Source organism: Saccopteryx leptura, chromosome 12 (assembly GCF_036850995.1).
Source record: "Saccopteryx leptura isolate mSacLep1 chromosome 12, mSacLep1_pri_phased_curated, whole genome shotgun sequence".
NCBI classification, from domain to species: domain Eukaryota; kingdom Metazoa; phylum Chordata; class Mammalia; order Chiroptera; family Emballonuridae; genus Saccopteryx; species Saccopteryx leptura.
Genome location: NC_089514.1, coordinates 10,129,731 through 10,147,436, shown reverse-complemented (window position 1 = coordinate 10,147,436; position 17,706 = coordinate 10,129,731). Strand labels below are relative to the sequence as shown.

General features: G+C 45.3%; 1 protein-coding gene across 11 annotated transcripts in view; it reads right to left on the bottom strand.

Moving 5' to 3' along the window:
- The window catches only part of PDE1C (phosphodiesterase 1C), a 436,629-nt gene that overhangs the window by 276,409 nt on the left and 142,514 nt on the right, over window positions 1-17,706 (bottom strand). For all 11 annotated transcript variants that reach the window (XM_066354394.1, XM_066354395.1, XM_066354396.1 and 8 more), the window contains one exon: window positions 915-1,086. In XM_066354394.1, coding sequence (XP_066210491.1) covers window positions 915-1,086 — 172 coding nt within the window. The remainder of the gene's footprint in view (window positions 1-914; window positions 1,087-17,706) is intronic.

Genomic DNA, 17,706 nt, shown 5'->3' with positions numbered 1-17,706 from the left:
TGAAGCCGGACTACGAGCCAGAAAGAAAATAGCAGAGGCCTCTGCAGGAGGACCCACGGCGAAGGGCAGAACAAGAGCGCGGTCAACAGCCCCTGGAAACCACACGGGAAGATCCTCGCTTCCTTGGGGAGAGGGGCAGCAGCTCTCCCACCTCTGACAACAGGGAACGTCCCCAGCGAAAGACTCCAAAGGCCCCGGGCTGAATTAAGTCCCACCACATGCTTCAGCTCTGACCACTTATCTCCAGGCGTCACCCTCCTTTGGAGCAAAGGACTCATTAATCCGATTCAGAGTGCCAGCTTCGGCAAAGCCTTGGCCACAACATTTAAATGCCAATACCAATTAGACACCGGCAGCAAGGTTAACTACCAGCTGGTTCCCCACTGCATTCAGGAAACCCAGCCCGAAGTCCAGCGAGCAGGAGTTCCAAATCTCCTGCGCCAATTCTAATTTTTTACTCAGTGGAGAGAAAGAAAAAAAGAGAGAGGAGGGGGAGAAGGGAGGGAGGGAGGGAGAAAGGGGGAGGGAGGGATGGAGGGGGAGAGAGGGAAGGAGGGATGGAGAGGGGGGAGGGAGGGAGGGAGGGAAGAAGAGGGGAGGGAGGGGAGGGAGGAGGGGAGGGGAGGGAGGAAAGGAGGGAGGAAAGGAGGGAGGGAGGGAGGGAGGGAGGGAGGGAGGGAGGGAGGGAGGGAGGGAGGGAGGGAGGGAGGGAGGGAGGAAGGAAGGAAGGAAGGAAGGAAGGAAGGAAGGAAGGAAGGAAGGAAGGAAGGAAGGAAGGAAGGAAGGAAGGAAGGAAGGAAGGAAGGAAGGAAGGAAGGAAGGAGGTCTTCTGGCCACGCCGACAATGTGTCCACCGGGACTGAAATAACTCGGCAAGCAAGGAAGGAAGCAGACGGAGCTGCGCTCCACCCAACCTGAAGGACGTCTTCACCAAGGCCTCCGGGCTGTCCAGCTGAGGCAGCTCGTCCGCCAGGATTTCCTCCGGCGGCCGCGGGTCGTGCACAATCGTTGGCCGCGGCTTCTCCCTGACGTTGCCCGTGAGCCCGTCGATGAGGGAGTTCCACAGGCAGCTCTGCGACTTAGACCCTGCAGCATGGGGGGGGAGAAAGGGGGTGCAGGTGAATCACCAACCAACTCCACGTCTGGCCCTGCCCAGCGCAGGATTTGCAAAAGCAGAGCACGCTGCATGTTTCTCATGCTCGCCACCAACATCAGAGGGCTGGCTCCAAAGGGCACCGGTCAGGCCACTTAGGGGGTACAAAGTAATTTCTTTTTTTATTTATACACAGAAAATAGGCCAACATGTTGAATATTTTGACTCACAGTTAGCGTAGCGGATATTATATATTGTCTTATTTCTGTGGTGATCAACTCCAACTCCTGAGAGCCGGAGGTATTCACTTACATATTGATTCAGCAATTGGAAAGCATACAACGGACTGCTGTTTTAGAGGACAGTACGGATGTTCAGACATGAGTCTCCTCTGTTTTAGGAAACTCAGCTTGCCTAAGGCTCGGGTGTCAAGACTTCTTTCTATGGACACACCCACCCCGGGGAGGGCTCCACCCCTAAGAACTAGAAATCTCTGTAGACAGGTTCATTCTTCTGGAAGATCAAGACCCAGGGAAAATTACACCTGATGGCCTACCTCCACACGCTTCCAACATACAAGATGAATGGTAACGGCAGACAGGAAATGGATACGATGCCACAAAACAGGGCTTGATCAGCCAGGGAATCGAGGTCACCATCATCAGTGATAACTGACATCGCTACTATGAACCTTTGACGTGATATGATGAAAACGTCTCTTTACCTCTCTGTACCTCCCCTAAATCACATGACCTCTGTGTACTAAGCATGTTTCTAGCTTCCGTAAACCCGAGGCTTTAACATCAGCCACACATGCGCATCTCCAACGTGCCTTGTTCCCGAGGACCCAGTAACGCGCCTGAGTCACCTCGCTTTGGGCTCCTGCCTCCCTCCCTCATCAACCACCTCCTCCCTCCTCTCAACTCTCAGGATGAGTCTTCCTCCGGGAGAAGTGCTTTACAAATACAAACCAACCAACTCAGAGCCCACACCTCCCACTCCTCGCTTACTGCACCTTCACATTCCTGGCCACTCTCCACCTGCTCCGATCACCCCAGGGCAGGTACCGGACAACCAGGGACAGCCTCTGTGCTTCGGAGCCACTGCGATTATTCAAACTGGCAGATCCTTCGCCTGCGGACCCCGCCCTGCCGACCCTTCCTGCAGGAACCTTGGTAAAGACTCTACTCGCAGCCCCCTAACCCCCTACCTCATATAATCCACCCAGCCAGACCCCTGACCAGCACTCTTCAAAACGATCACAGCCTAGAGGAGTCCAAGACGACGATGGGGTCCCACAATCTAGAAACGACATCATGTAAAAAGCTAGGGAGGGCCCTGGCCGGTTGGCTCAGCGGTAGAGCGTCAGCCTGGCATGCGGGGGACCCGGGTTCAATTCCTGGCCAGGGCACATAGGAGAAGCGCCCATTTGCTTCTCCACCCCCACCCCCTCCTTCCTCTCTGTCTCTCTCTTCCCCTCCCGCAGCCAAGGCTCCATTGGAGCAAAGATGGCCCGGGCGCTGGGGATGGCTCCTTGGCCTCTGCCTCAGGCGCTAGAGTGGCTCTGGTCGCGGCAGAGCGACGCCCTGGAGGGGCAGAGCATCGCCCCCTGGTGGGCAGAGCGTCGCCCCTGGTGGGCGTGCCGGGTGGATCCCGGTCGGGCGCATGCGGGAGTCTGTCTGACTGTCTCTCCCCGTTTCCAGCTTCAGAAAAATACAAAAAAAAAAAAAAAAGCTAGGGAGGCCTGACCTGTGGTGGCGCAGTGGATAAAGCGTAGACCTGGAAATGCTGAGGTCGCCGGTTCGAAACCCTGGGCTTGCCTGGTCAAGGCACATATGGGAGTTGATGCTTCCTGCTCCTCCCCCCTTCTCTCTCTCCTCTCTCTCTCTTCCCCTCTCTCTCTCCTTTCTAAAATGAATTAAAAAAAATTTTTTTTTAAAGCTAGGGAAATTTAAATGTACTGTGTCCTTCAGTGAATAATAATGTATCGACATTGGTTCAGGAATTGTGACAAGTGTACCCTGTCAATATAAGAGGGGAAACTGGGTATGGGGTCCAGGGGAACTCTTCGTACCAATTTTGCAAATTTTTGCCAAGTTTTAAAACTGTTCTTAAATTAGAAGTTATTATAAAAATACAAGTAAATAAATAATAAAATAAATAAGTAAACAGTTATCATAAAAGAGGTCTATGAGCAAATTTTATTTTAAGTGTCGAGCCTGAGGGCACGGCCACAACCCTTACCCCATTACCACTGGCTAGTGCTGGTCACACTCTTCCCAGAGGAAAGAATAAAAGCCTTTATCCTTGCACAAAAATACTGTCAGGTCTCCAAGCCATGCCCCTACTAGAGAGCTGTGTCCGCCCCCCTTCCGTGCAGAGGGCGTGCCTTTTACTAAGTCACACCCTGACGCACTACGGAGCATGAGAGAGTGTGCACCGAAGGGTAATGGACATGCACGTGGCAGGTGGGTGGCAAACAGACTTGCAGACAGGGAATGCCTCCCCAAGACCCTCACCAGCCACCCGCAGCTCACAGCAGGAGAAATCGCCGTGGTTTGTTGTGCCTAAAGAACAGCTCTGGGGGCCCTGGCCGGTTGGCTCAGCGGTAGAGCGTCGGCCTAGTGTGCGGAGGACCCGGGTTCGATTCCCGGCCAGGGCACACAGGAGAAGCGCCCATTTGCTTCTCCACCCCTCCGCCGCGCTTTCCTCTCTGTCTCTCTCTTCCCCTCCCGCAGCCAAGGCTCCATTAGAGCAAAGATGGCCCGGGCGCTGGGGATGGCTCCTTGGCCTCTGCCCCAGGCACTAGAGTGGCTCTGGTCGCAACATGGCGACGCCCAGGATGGGCAGAGCATCGCCCCCTGGTGGGCAGAGCATGCCAGGTGGATCCCGGTCGGGCGCATGCAGGACTCTGTCTCTGCCACCCTGCTTCTCACTTCAAAAAATAAAAAAAGACCTTCACACAGAAAGGGGACCACCTCACTAAGACCCATGACCTTTCACTGAGGACACCCCTAAGTCAGCAAACAACTCTTACAGTCACCATGGTCATGAATGACCCCCCTGGGATGTCCCACATCCACATGGTTTTAGTATCAATCACGAGAAAAAGTAAAGCACATTAGTGACAGGAAATAGACCCCTCCAACTCCTGAAATGCAAGACAGCTTTATAAAAGTCCTAGAAATCTATCTGAATAAAATCTGGTCCTATTCATGAAGGTCTGGTTCTACTAAGCGGAGACCTTACAGTAAACTCCCTGCCTATTTCCCTTTGATCTTTTATTAATCATTCAGTACAGACATAGTAATTCCCTCGCATGCCAGGTTCCATTCCGGGCTCTAGAAATAGGAAGATAAATGAGAATGTTTGCTTTGGGAACTAGTCGACTCTGAAGCAATCACAATAAATGGGCAATACACCATCACTAAGGAGCAAATCAAGAGCATCAGGAGGCAGGGCAGGTCCCGCCTGCACCACCTCCGGGGCCCCGGGGAACACTACGCGCACAACATGACATCTGCCATGGGTCTGAAGCAGGTCTTCAGGCGACTGAAGCAGGAACAGTTCTTTAGCAGGTTGGGAAAAGACAGCCGACAGCCCATGCAAACACCACTGGGCAAAGGCTCAGAAGCCTATCAAAGCAGCTCCTTCGTTAAAGCAGAGCAGAGAGAGAGGGGGCAGTGACCAGGGACGGGGCCAACGGAGGGTTGGGCCAACTGTAAAGTGCCTTGAGTAAAATGATAATTATTTTAGAATGTCTTCTGTAGGCAAAAAAAAAAAAAAAAAAAAGCACTAAAGAATTCTAAGCAAGGTTGAGCTGACGCCACCCTGTCTGTGCTTCAGAACAGAAACTGGCACACTGCAGAGGAGCACACCCCACAAGGACCGGCAGGGCATCTGAAGGGTCCACAGCCCCACTCTGTCTGCAGACGAAATAACCAAGTCTTACACAGATGTCATAAATAAGCTGCAAACTCATGTAAAGCACATAATAGCTTTTTTACCATTTTCTCAGTGAATCAGAAGGCTCGTGTGACCTAAACTATCTCTCTATTAAGGGTCCCGAATGGACATGTGACAAAAACAGACATCTTGCATATAGAAAAGTGACAAGGTGGGGAAGCCTGGGTCCCTGACAGCACAGCTGAACAGCGTCCCTGGTCCCCCCCCACACCCCATCTCCTGATTTCTTCCTGTGAGACATATAAATACCTTCCTTTTACATTCTCAGGTCTTTGTTGGTCGCCAAATACCTTCCAAAATGTCACATGGATGCTCATCACATAATATAAAGGTGTTCCCCATATCCAAACAGTACCATCTATAAAGTACTAGGAACTGGATCTTAATAAGTCCTCCAATTATCTAGTGAAAGACATAGTCACTCTGCATACTCCTCTCGTGTTAAAATTATTAATTTGTTAAATGTGAACAGTTAAAACACACCACAATTTTTATAAGCTATTTTGGCATGTCTTTGCTTTTTTTTTTTTTTTTTTTTTTTTTTTTTTTAAATATTCTGGGAAACTCAAGAAATGGAAATAGCCTGTGTTTCTCTTAACCCTCAGGAGCCCAAAAAACAGTTCATCTCATGGGATGGCCCGTGGTTTTGTTGTTTTTTGTTTTGTTTCATCTTTTTAACTTTAAGGGACGGAGGCAGGGGGGGGGGGGGGGTCTTTGCTCAAGAAAATGTTGGGAACCAGCAATACCGTTACCTGTGCTGCCGCTGAGAGGCGTGTGTGAGCCTAGAACTGGAGAAGAGGGCCAATCAGCCACGAGAAAATGAGGGGTCTGGAAAAGCCTGGTGTTGACGAAGACACAGAGGAAAGGGTGGTTTTGGGAGATAAGCAAGTAGAATCCACCGGACTTGAACTGACTGGGTGCAGAGGATAGAGAAGAAAGGACTGTCAGGACGGGTTAAGGTTGCCGTTAGGCGGTCAGGTAGACGTTGATGCCATCAGGAAATGCTGGAGGCAGAGCAGCCTGTGGACCCGCAGCTGAGCCATGTTCTGAAAAGTTGCCTTTCAAGACGGAAAATACAGGCAAAGATCCTCTCCATATTCATGAACAGGAAGCATGCAGTTGACGCGTCCGTGATTCAAATGACACAACTCTATTTCAGTATGCACTCCATATCATGACTAAGACAAAAATTTTCACAGCACGATAAAGGGAAATAGAGTACCTTTCTTACCGAACCCAAATGATAATAAGAAAACTAAAATAATAATTAATGTGTTAATACCTTATGATTTTTCATTTCTAAGGAAAGAAGAAAACCAGAAAAGGGTGAAGGAATTTTGGTAGAAGACATCTGGGAATCGCTGGCCGTGCTGGCAGGTTTCTGCTAATGGAGGCAGGGAGACATCCACTTCCCCCCGAGTGCTTAGATACGCCCAGATGGAATCTTTCACGTTGTCCCTGATATCTGAGTCCCTGTCCACTTTCCCTCAATATTCTTCTCTAATAAGAAATATTTGATCGAAGGGCCATCAAAGCCCTAGCCCAGTCCTAGAGTGTCCCAACCCGTTATCTGACTTGATAAAAGCTGTCCTTAGGTAGGACTTGGCTCCAGCCACAAGGATCTAACTGTAACAGCTCAGAGGTGCCGTCTGACCTATAACCTGGTCCGAAGGCACTGGCCCCAGAGAGATCCAGGAAGCCTGTCTGACATGGGGCAAAGTGAGGAGAGTTTTACTGATTTCTGTTTTAATCTACTTCAGGGGATAAATTATTCACAATAGTCTGCTTTAGGTGAACAGCACAACGCACAATAGAGAGACCTAGGAATACTGGGTACGCCCGGAGGCTGAGCCCACCGATACATGTCAACCACCCACAGAAGGACACTTAACGTTTGTGTCCTTCTCAAGCACGGTGTTGGACACTTCAGAGTTCTGGGCTGGATATGGAAACGCTTACTGCACCATTCCTGCCCTCAGGAAGCTTTAGAGAGGCAGAAAAACACGAGGCAACTACTCCTGGTCCAGACTAGAGCCGGTCTTTGGAAAATAACTGATTTCCCCCTTCCGCTCACCCCCATTCTCTCCACAAACATTGTCAAGAAAAATGCTTCAAGACTTTGAAATGGGCCAAAACGGTTAGTGGGTTTCCTGTCTAGTCACCCACCTTGGTTACCTCCGTTTTTCATTATCTTGGAGCTAGTTTACAGTTCTGTAAACTGGTGAAAGCTGAGAGGAATGCAAATGATTCTCGTTTCTAGAAACATAAACTGTGCTCCATGGGAAGCAATTCATTGTTGCCCTGTTGGTAAAGATGAGTGTTGCCTAAAGTTTCCAGTTACTGAGCAAACTCAAGTCAGCGTTCCGGGCGGACTTGTATATTTCTCTGCTCATTAGATTCTCCCTCGGACTAGCTCTAACATCTTAGTGGTTTCTTCATCAATTGAGGAGTTAAATAAGTTCTTTGACACATGCTCATTCTGTATTTGGATGACTTTGTAAGAATAACCCATTAGCACTATCCAAGTCCTCACGCTGCCTACAACCAACATTTACTGCGTCCCCTTGAGAAATTCTCCTACAATCAGGCTAACCTAGTGCATTATGTAACGGCTTTCTTTATCCCTGATATCTTTCCTGGCTTTGAAGTTGTCTCTGTTTAAAATTAGAGCTATTCCTGCTGTCTTCTGATTAGTGTTAGCATTGTATGTTTCTCTCCATCAATTTACTTTTAATCTACATGAGCCTTTATCTTTAAAAGTGTCTGGTAGGTAACTACAGTGGGATCTGGTTTTCTGACCCATTCTCACAATCTCTGTCTTTTAATGGGTTCCTTTAGAACCATTAACATTCAAATAATTACCTATATAATTGAATTAATAGCTACCACATTTATTACTATTTTCCATTGGCTGCCCTTGTTTTTTGTTCCAATTTGTGTGTTCCACTCTTTTTTGCCTTTTGTGGTTTTAATTAAGTATCTTATATGGTACTATTTTCTCTTTTTCTAGGCATACTTGTTCTAGTTCTTTTTTTTAAGTGGTTCCCTAGAGCAGTGGTCCCCAACCCCCAGGCTGCAGACTGGTATCGGTCCGTGGGCCATTTGGTACCGGTCCGCAGAGAAAGAATAAATAACTTACATTATTTCTGTTTTATTTGTATTTAAGTCTGAACGTTTTATTTTTTAAAAATGACCAGATTCCCTCTGTTACTTCCGTCTAAGACTCACTCTTGACGTCTGTCTCGGTCACGTGATACATTTATCCATCCCACCCTAAAGGTCGGTTCGTGAAAATATTTTCTGACATTAAACCGGTCCGTGGCCCAAAAAAGGTTGGGGACCACTGCCCTAGAGTACACACTATATACTTACTGCAGCTAATCCAAAGCCACCTTCAAATAACACTGTACCACTTTAGAGGTAGTGTGACCGCCTTATAACCACAAAATAATCCTAATTCCTCCCTCCCGTTCCTGCGTCAGTGCCGTCAGAGACCTTCAGAGGATCTGTGGGTGACACTCAGAATTATCCTCTGGAGGAATGGAAGAGGGAGCATTAACAGCAGGGTCTGCTCCCCCAGACAAGGGTAACCCCTCAGGGTATATTAATCCCCTAGCCCTTCTGGATCTACTAGGAATGGCTGTGGGGAAATTACTCCATCTGCACAGCCCCCCCCCCCAGGACAGAAATCAAGAGAAAACAGTACACCTAGAGCTTTAAAGATGGGCCACGAGGATGCAAAGCTGGGCTCAAAATGTACCCAATCCACAGAGTTCCCACAGTGTCTGAATCCTAGAAATTACAACCAGAATCCCCGCTGCTGCTCATTCCTGCCTTAGGAGGGTCACAGCGGCCCCACTGTGGTTCATTCTGACATGAGCCCTTTGGAGCACTCTCGTCTTTGAACTCGGAGAGAGAGCGGTGGGGGAAAAAACTCTTCCTCTGATTCTCCAACCATGTGGGCAGGGCATTCTCCAGGGACACTGGAATGGTCTGCTCGGACGAAACAAAAAAATAAGAACCTTCCCTGCTCTGGTTTATTTTCAGCTGATTTTGAAAGCATGAAATGTTTCTGATGAAATAGAATCAAAAACATGGAAACAGAGTGAGTCACACAGGTCCTTCTCAATAATATCCAAAAGCCCAGGAGGGGGACCAGAGATAAACTAAACTAATAGCAAAAATAACACGGCTCAGGTGCAGGAGGCGAGCAGCTCCATTCAACCCGCTCCGCCCCTCCCAGCCCGCCTCCGTCTCTCCTTTGATTACTTTCTGATCCCCACTCAATGCCTAATATATTCTCCTGTCCTGTTATCTCCCCGCTGCTCCTGCCATAAATCCTCTCCCCTCCCTTCACAAAGACAACTTTCCATGGACCCCGTGAGCCCTCTAGATTGGTTATAGATCTTCCAGAATCATAAACCCCAGTGGCAGCATCCACACCACTGAACTTATCAAGAGAACAAGTGCTCCGATTCAGAGGGAACAAACATTTTGTTCAGTACTTGCGATGTGCCGGAAATGTCGTGCCTTCACCTGTTTTAGCTTATTTAATCATAAATCAACTCTTTGAAGTAAGTTTTATGGACACATTATTGAGCACTAGGACATTAAGGCTCCCAGAAATCAGATAATCTAGATCATAGAGTTAGAAAACAATAGATTGCTTTGCCCCTAAATTCTCATTCTCCTGATCCAAGACACAGGGTGATACATCACACTGTCCGTACTTTATTTATGAGCAAATAAACGTATACGGTGTACAGATCAAGCAAAATGTTCTGCACTTTTTTCAAAACATGCATCTTTTACATAAGAAATAAGATACATCCTGTCTGCTCCTAGGAAGAACCTTCACTTTGCTCAGTCCTCTGGCATGAAAGCAATCTGCCACTTCCGTTAAAGAGGGAAGTTCAGGCTGCAGGGGGAGACGATGAAGAATACAAGGTGAGTTTGATGGGTTGAGAAAAGACAAGAGAGCAAGACAATGAGATGAAGAAAATGAGAATCAGAAATAACCACAGAGTCACTGTGAAATGTGTCTGATGGAGGCAGCCCCTGATAAACTGCTGGCAGGAGGAGCCGAAGGTGAGGTGGCAATCCCAGTGACCTCGGACAAGTGTCCCATCAGCTTGATTCCTGATTTAAATATACAGTGGTACCTTGAGATACAAATTTAATTTGTTCTGTAACCAAGGTCATAAGTCAGTCAACTCGTATATCAAACTGCCGATACTGGACCCGTGCGCCAACGCACCAACTAGCGGCAGCTTCCTGAATCACGACTTCTATCTTGGAATTTCGCTCAGATCTTGGACAAAAATATGGACCGAGTTGCAGCTCATATCTTAAATAAATAAATAAATAAATAAATAAATAAATAAATATTTGTATGTTGGTCTGTTCGTATCTCAAGGTACCACTGTATATATACACACACAAAGATTATCCTGGCCGAAGGCTGAGAAGGTAAACTCCTGTAAAGCCCAGAGAAAAGAAGAGATTTAATTTTCCATAAAGGTTAATAAAAATTCTTGGAAAGCTTCAGTGATTCTCAAAATAGCTGTGACATGGGTTTATAGGTAACCTCTCCTGGTAGGAGGCTAAGGCTCCTAAAATTCCCAGCAGGTAAGAAAACTGGCTGGGATGCAGAGGTCAGGAATGAACCTAGTAAAACCCAGATGAAGAGTGGTATGCTCACTAAAATTAAACAACAATGGTAGTAAAAGAAACAAAAAAAAAAGTATCGGCCCTGGCCGGTTGGCTCAGTGGTAGAGCATTGGCCTGGCGTGCAGAAGTCCCGGGTTCGATTCCCAGCCAGGGCACACAGGAGAGGCGCCCATCTGCTTCTCCACCCCTCCCCCTCTCCTTCCTCTCTGTCTCTCTCTTCCCCTCCCGCGGCCGAGGCTCCATTGGAGCAAATAAATGGCCCGGGTGCTGAGGATGGCTCCATGGCCTCTGCCCCAGGGGCTGGAATGGCTCTGGTCGCAATAGAGCGATGCCCCGGATGGGCAGAGCATTGCCCCCTGGTGGGCGTGCCGGGTGGATCCCGGTCGGGCGCATGCGGGAGTCTGTTTGACTGCCTCCCCGTTTCCAGCTTCAGAAAAATTTTAAAAAATTAAAAAAAAGTATCAATAAGGATTTGAATATTTTTAAATCAGTCACATAGCCCTGTTCTGTTCTTTTAATATTCTAATTCTTGGTTTTAGAAAGTTTTCAGAAATTCTGTCTCTCCAATTTCAAAAACTGGTATTTTTTTAATTACTGGATTACATTCCTCTACTTATGACTTTATAACATCCAGTGACATCTTCTGACAGTGCGAGGCCTCCTCCCTTCTCACCCTAATCGCACTTCCTTGCATCTCTAAGAAAACTTCCGTTAAAATCACTTTGTTGATTTCCAAAGAGAAATCTCCTTTTTGAATTTATATTAAGATGGTACTTAAGAAAGTATGAATAACTGTTTAATTCCTTTAGCAAAAAAAAAAAAAATGTTCATCTTAGCAATATATCATGCTCTCTCATCTAGGGATGTGATTGGTCCTTTCTGTATGAAACATCTACTGTATTTATTAACCCAAATACCTGTCCCTTCATACTTATAAAGGCACCCTCTCGCTTTATTTTGAGAACAACTCTTCCTCCATTACCCAGTCCATGTGGGTCTGATAGGCTTTCGGCTGTGTTACCCTAGGGCCCTGGCCTCGGTGATCAAGTTAAAGAGTAAGTATATGACCCAAGCATGGATAATCACAATTCTCCCCTGAGGAAACCAAATGAAAGAGCCCCTTCTTCCCTATTAGACTGTTAGTGCTAGCAACCGCGTCCCAACACACGAAGGAGCCTGAGAAAACAAAGCTGGTGTCCAACGGGCAACAGAAAAGAGGAGTCCTGAGCATGGCATGCCCTGGTTTTAATCTCTCAGACCCCCAGACAGACAACTCTGTCATAGACCTGTGAATTACTATAGTGTCCTTCCAGCAAATCCCCGTAGAGCTTAAGATAGCTGGTGTTGGGTTTCTGTCATTTGCCAACCAAAGGGGCTTCTGGTGTATTCAAGACTTTCATTTCCTTCAGTCAAGTTTTAATTTTCTTTTGTCCTGGAAATTCTTAGTAAGTTTTCTAGATATTTTATATGTTTGTCCTCTCTTATTAATAAGAGTACATTTTAAAATTATATTTTCTAAATTGCTATTGTTGAAATATAAGATAGCAACTCACTTAGTATATTTACTTAATAGTCTGTCCCCTTAACAATTTCTTAACTTTTTTCTAAAGGATTTGCTTATTTTTGTTTTTCTAAGCATATACACCATCCACAATAAACTTTCCTTCTCTTTTCTAATAGTTATACCTCATATTTCTGTTTCATGTCTTATTGCACTGGCTAAAACTTCCAGAACTTTAAGCCATACTGACAATAGTAAGCAACCTTATCATTTTGCTAGTTTCACATTATTTTCTATATGAAATGCCTATGAAATTGTCTGTTGTAGCGTTATTATAAATTTACCTTTTATAATCTAGTTACAGTGATTCTCTGTTCTAAGAAATAAAAAAAATTCAGTGATAATGGCTTTACCCTCTACTGAGATGATCATATGCCCCCCCTTTTCTCTCTCCCTCTTTTTGACCTATGGATGTGTTATATTAGTAGCAAAATGGTGGTGCTGGGGGGGATTTATACTCCCAATGGAATAAAATTTCCTCTAAAGAATTTTTTGGGAAAATAATTTGATAAGATGGGATGGTAAGAGAGAAGGTGCAGAGCCCCAAAGGTTTAGACTCAAAAAAACAACAAAGAAAGAGTTAAACTATTCTGCATACAAAATAAAATTAGTTTAAAAGTGGGCAAGAGAAGAGGAGAGGGAAAAAAAAGGAAGGTAGAGAGAGAAGGTTGTGCTATACAGCTCCAAGCTGGAACCACACTTGACAGAAATAAGTGAAGAAATTTCAAAAACCACTTGCAAGCCTGATATCCACATTTAAGTTAAACACTGTTTGAAACTTCAAGATAATCACCTCCCCAGAACAGTAAGAGTCATACACATAAAAGTCATTGCTGCTTTATGAGAGTGGTATCAGGGAGAGGACTCAAAAATTGTGAAGAATGGGCTATGTTTCATATTTTCATTGTTGTCTTGAAAAAAATTAACATCTGTAAGACACGAGGTACAGGAGAAAACTGAACTCAGGACACGGTGGCCAGAAGTAACGAAATTTAAAAATGCACAGGGAGACCCTGAAAAACTCACTGATTGAATTTGAGGGATTAAAACTGGATTTGAGATGGGGTTTGAGACAAGTCATGTGTAGATCTTAAAAGATATGTCTTTATGACATCTGGATTACACATTAAAACACCTCACGGTAGTAAAGCCATCTCACATTCCCTAAATAAGTTCTCTACAGTCACGCTGTATATTTATTGTAGTATACTTACATATTCACACTGCTGGGATTCTATGTAAGGTTTTTAGCATTTATATTCATAAAGGAGACAAGCCTTTAGTTTCTTCTTTGATGTAGTCGTCATCACAGGAATAATCTATTCCCTAATATTTGAATATAATTGCCTATAAAACTCTTGGGATCTAAAATATTTTTAGCAAACTAATTATTTCACAAATTTTTTCAATGTCACCTTCTGTTATTGCTGTAATCAGGCTATTGAGTTCTTTCAGAGTCAGTCTTTTCCATTAGAAACTGCCATCTTGTAAAGAGATATTAAAATTTACCAGCATGGATTTCTGTGCATTTTCTAATTTAATCTTCATCTATATATTAATAGTCTTGAGTACATATTCATATATTTATTGTCTTCTCAGATTACGTTCTAGAGCTGTGCCATTCAATCTGGTAGCCATTAGTCTATGTGGCGATTTAAATTTAGAATCAATCAGTAAAAGAAAAAGACATACAGATGGCCAACAGGTGTCTGAAGATACGCTCAAGATCACCTGTCATCAGGAAAATGCTACTCAAACCCACAGTGAGATATCAGATCACACCTGCTAGAATGGCTGATATCAAAAAGATAAGAAACACTGTGTTGAGAGGGATGGAGAGCAAAGCAAAGCCTTGTGTGCTGTTGGTGGGAATGTAAACTGGTACAGCTGCTATGGAAAACAGAATGAGGGTTCCTCAAAAAACTAAAAGTAGAGGCTCTGACTGGATGGGTCAGTGGCAAAAGTGTCAACCCAGCACGCCAGAGGTTGCAGGTTCATCCCCAGGCCACGTACGAGAAGCAATCAATGAGTGCACAGCTAACAATGGAACTAAGTGAAACGAGTTGATACTTCTATTTCTCTCTCTCTCTCTCTCTCTCCATTACCCTCTCTCTCTTTCTCTCTCTCTCTCTCTCTCTACATCTCTCTCTCTCTCTCTCTTTCTCTCTACCCCCCCCAAATCAATGAGAAAATTAAAATTAAAAATAGAGGCCCTGGCTGGTTGGCTCAGCGGTAGAACATCGGCCCAGCTTGTGGAAGTCCCGGGTTTGATTCCCGGCCAGAACACACAGGAGAAGCGCCCATCTGCTTCTCCACCCTTCCCCCTCTCCTTCCTCTCTATCTCTCTCTTCCCCTCCCACAGCCAAGGCTCCACTGGAGCAAAGTTGGCCCGGGCACTGAGGACGGCTCCATGGCCTTCCACCTCAATCGGAATGGCTCAAGCCACAGTGGAGCAATGCCCCAGATGGGAAGAGCATCACCCCCTTGTGGGCATGCTGGGTGGATCCCAGTCCGGCACATGCAGGAGTCTTTCTGACTGCCTCCCTGCTTCTAATTTGAAAATATACAAAAGGCCCTGGCCGGTTGGCTCAGCGGTAGAGCGTCAGCCCGGCGTGCAGGAGTCCCGGGTTCGATTCCCGGCCAGGGCACACAGGAGAGGCACCCATTTGCTTCTCCACCCCTCCCCCTCTCCTTCCTCTCTGTCTCTCTCTTCCCCTCCCGCAGCGAGGCTCCATTGGAGCAAAGATGGCCCGGGTGCTAGGGATGGCTCTGTGGCCTCTGCCTCAGGTGCTGGAATGGCTCTGGTTGCAACAGAGCGATGCCCCAGAGGGGCAAAGCATCGCCCCCTGGTGGCCATGCCGGGTGGATCCCGTTTGGGAGCATGCGGGAGTCTGTCTGACTGCCTCCCCATTTCCAGCTTCGGAAAAATGAAAGAAAAAAAAAAAAAAGAAAATGTACAAAAAAAAATTAAAAATAGAGTTACCAATATAACCGATCAATGCCACTTCTGGGTTTTTATACAAAACAAAACCAGTAATTCAAAAAAGTATGCATACTCCTATGTTTTCTTTAAGTCAACAAATCTAAAATATCATTTATACAGGTAATATACAAAACACTATTGAGATTGTTATAGTCTTCTTTTTTGCAAAACTCAGTGTGCATCTTGCACTTACGGCACGTGTCAGTTATCACTAGCCACATTTCAAGGCTGAGCACAGCTCTACAGAATTTGTTTTGATTCATGTTTCAACTGGCTGAAGTACATCCTTGAATAATTCTTCTCAAGGATGACATGTTGGTTAATGAAATACAAATGAACAACAACTTAGGTACAGACTGACTGAATTTACATTAAACTCCGAACATATTTTTTAATTATCGTCTGCTATTTACATGCTGTAAAACAGAATCAGGAACAAAGTCTGGTAGTTTTTTTCTCCTTTGTAAGGCAAACATTTTTCTTTATCTTTGTATTTCAAAAATTATGTTAGCCATATATGTATATAATCGTGGGTTATTTTTTACCGATTCTTAAATTTATTTTTCTGGAACACAATGAGCCCTTTCAACATGCAAACTCTAGCCTTAGTTTCTTCTGTTCAGATATACTGTCTCCAACTTTATCTTTGATTACGGCTTCTGTTCCGATTGTTTGGTTTTAGTCACAGAATACGTATGAGTCATTTATTTAGGCTGGTTTGTTCTCTGGCCTCCTGTTACCTCTCCTCGTCATGCTCAAGTCTTTATTTCCATCTACAGTCTAAAGACACTGTTTCTCAAGTTTCTCTTCCAATCATTAATTACATTTTTTTTCCATGCCATTTCTATATTCAGTGTGGATTTTATTTCCTGTGTTGTTTACTTCCTTTCTTTGCATTACTACTTCCTTGTGCATCCTAACTCAAAAGCAACCTGTTTTTCTTCTTGGGGCTCCCTCCTTCTGCCTCACATGGGATATGAGAACGCATATAGAGAATGCAAAGGAGCATTTAATTTACATTTTCTTCTTCTGGTTTCTATGTGAAATCATTTCTCAAAGGGCTACTCTCCCCCTATGTCTTTAGGATGGTGTTTCGTTTCAGATTTGGTGGGGGATTTTATTTTGGCTTTGACCCTAATTTAACCACTCTGGAATGCAAAAAAAAAAAAAAAGACCCACACAGAGCTTGTTTCCCACAAGGCAAGGTATATAGGTCGCTCCAGGTTTCACTCAATGTCTCCTTGGGCTGCCAGATGAATTCAGCACAAAGAACCCAGCTTAAGACTGACATGTACACCCCAACAGCGAGTTATCACACCGAGCAGTACCTAACGCAAGCCTAAACAGCGTGAGCAGGAGGAATGGTGCCCAACCTGCGTCCAGGGTCAAGCCTTGCATCTGTCTTACCGATGGACGGGCGCGGCTCAGCTCCTACCTGATGTTCAAAGTCTGTTTAGGGATTCATCTGGTGCTGTGGATCGCTCTACAGCGAGCCCATCAATTCCAAGAGGAAAGGTCTCAATGACTTTGTCATACATCAAAAGAACGCGTCTGTTCGGCAGAGTAATGATGTCGGCAAGATTAAAGGAAGACTGTTCTCAAGAACTTGAACAGCATTCATTCGGTATACTAATCAAAAAGAAAAAGAAGCCTACCTATTACGAGTGAAATGTACTTGACAAACACTTTGTTAACGGCTCGTGTAACTCGGGTACTTGAGCGTTAGAAGACGGCATTTCTTTTTTTTTTAAGTTTTTCATAATTCAGACTTTCACTAATTCAGACGCCACTTCCCCCATAATTAAGTGAAAATTTTTTCCAACGCATCACTACCCTGAAGTATGCTAATGTCTGCAAAGCATGCAGAAATTCTGAGTCTCGCCATCTGCTACATGATTCATTTGTAAATCTGCCTCCTAGTCCTCTGGGAAGTTCCAGGACTGATTTTTCCACCTCATTATAAAAGCTGGGTGGGAATGAATTCAGTGATACAGTAGGTACGAACGAGCTCGGAGAGCTTGGAGGAACGTGCCATGCCCAGCCTGGACACGTTGTGACGGTCGGTGTGCTGTGAGCGAGAGTAAAAGTGTTAAAGTGATTGATTGCCTAGAGATTTGGAGTTTTCATCAAGAGCTGCAGAAAAGGAGAGGCTTTGGGGTATTATCTCACACAGAGAAGATCTCTCTTCCATCTGAGCTCAAACTAACCATTGCGGGTAACAAAATAAAGACAATGATCATCTGTTGGTGGTACACTCCTTGAAATAAAGAACTGTGACTTACTGTATTTTTATACTCCTGCACCCAAAGTGCCCTTTGCATGGTCAACTTTTCTAAACCATCTGCTTGAGTTGGTAGAAACCACGTGAAACACTTGACTACATTTCTAATCGGTCTTTTCTTCCTTCCTTGCGCTTCAACTGGGACGTGCGTG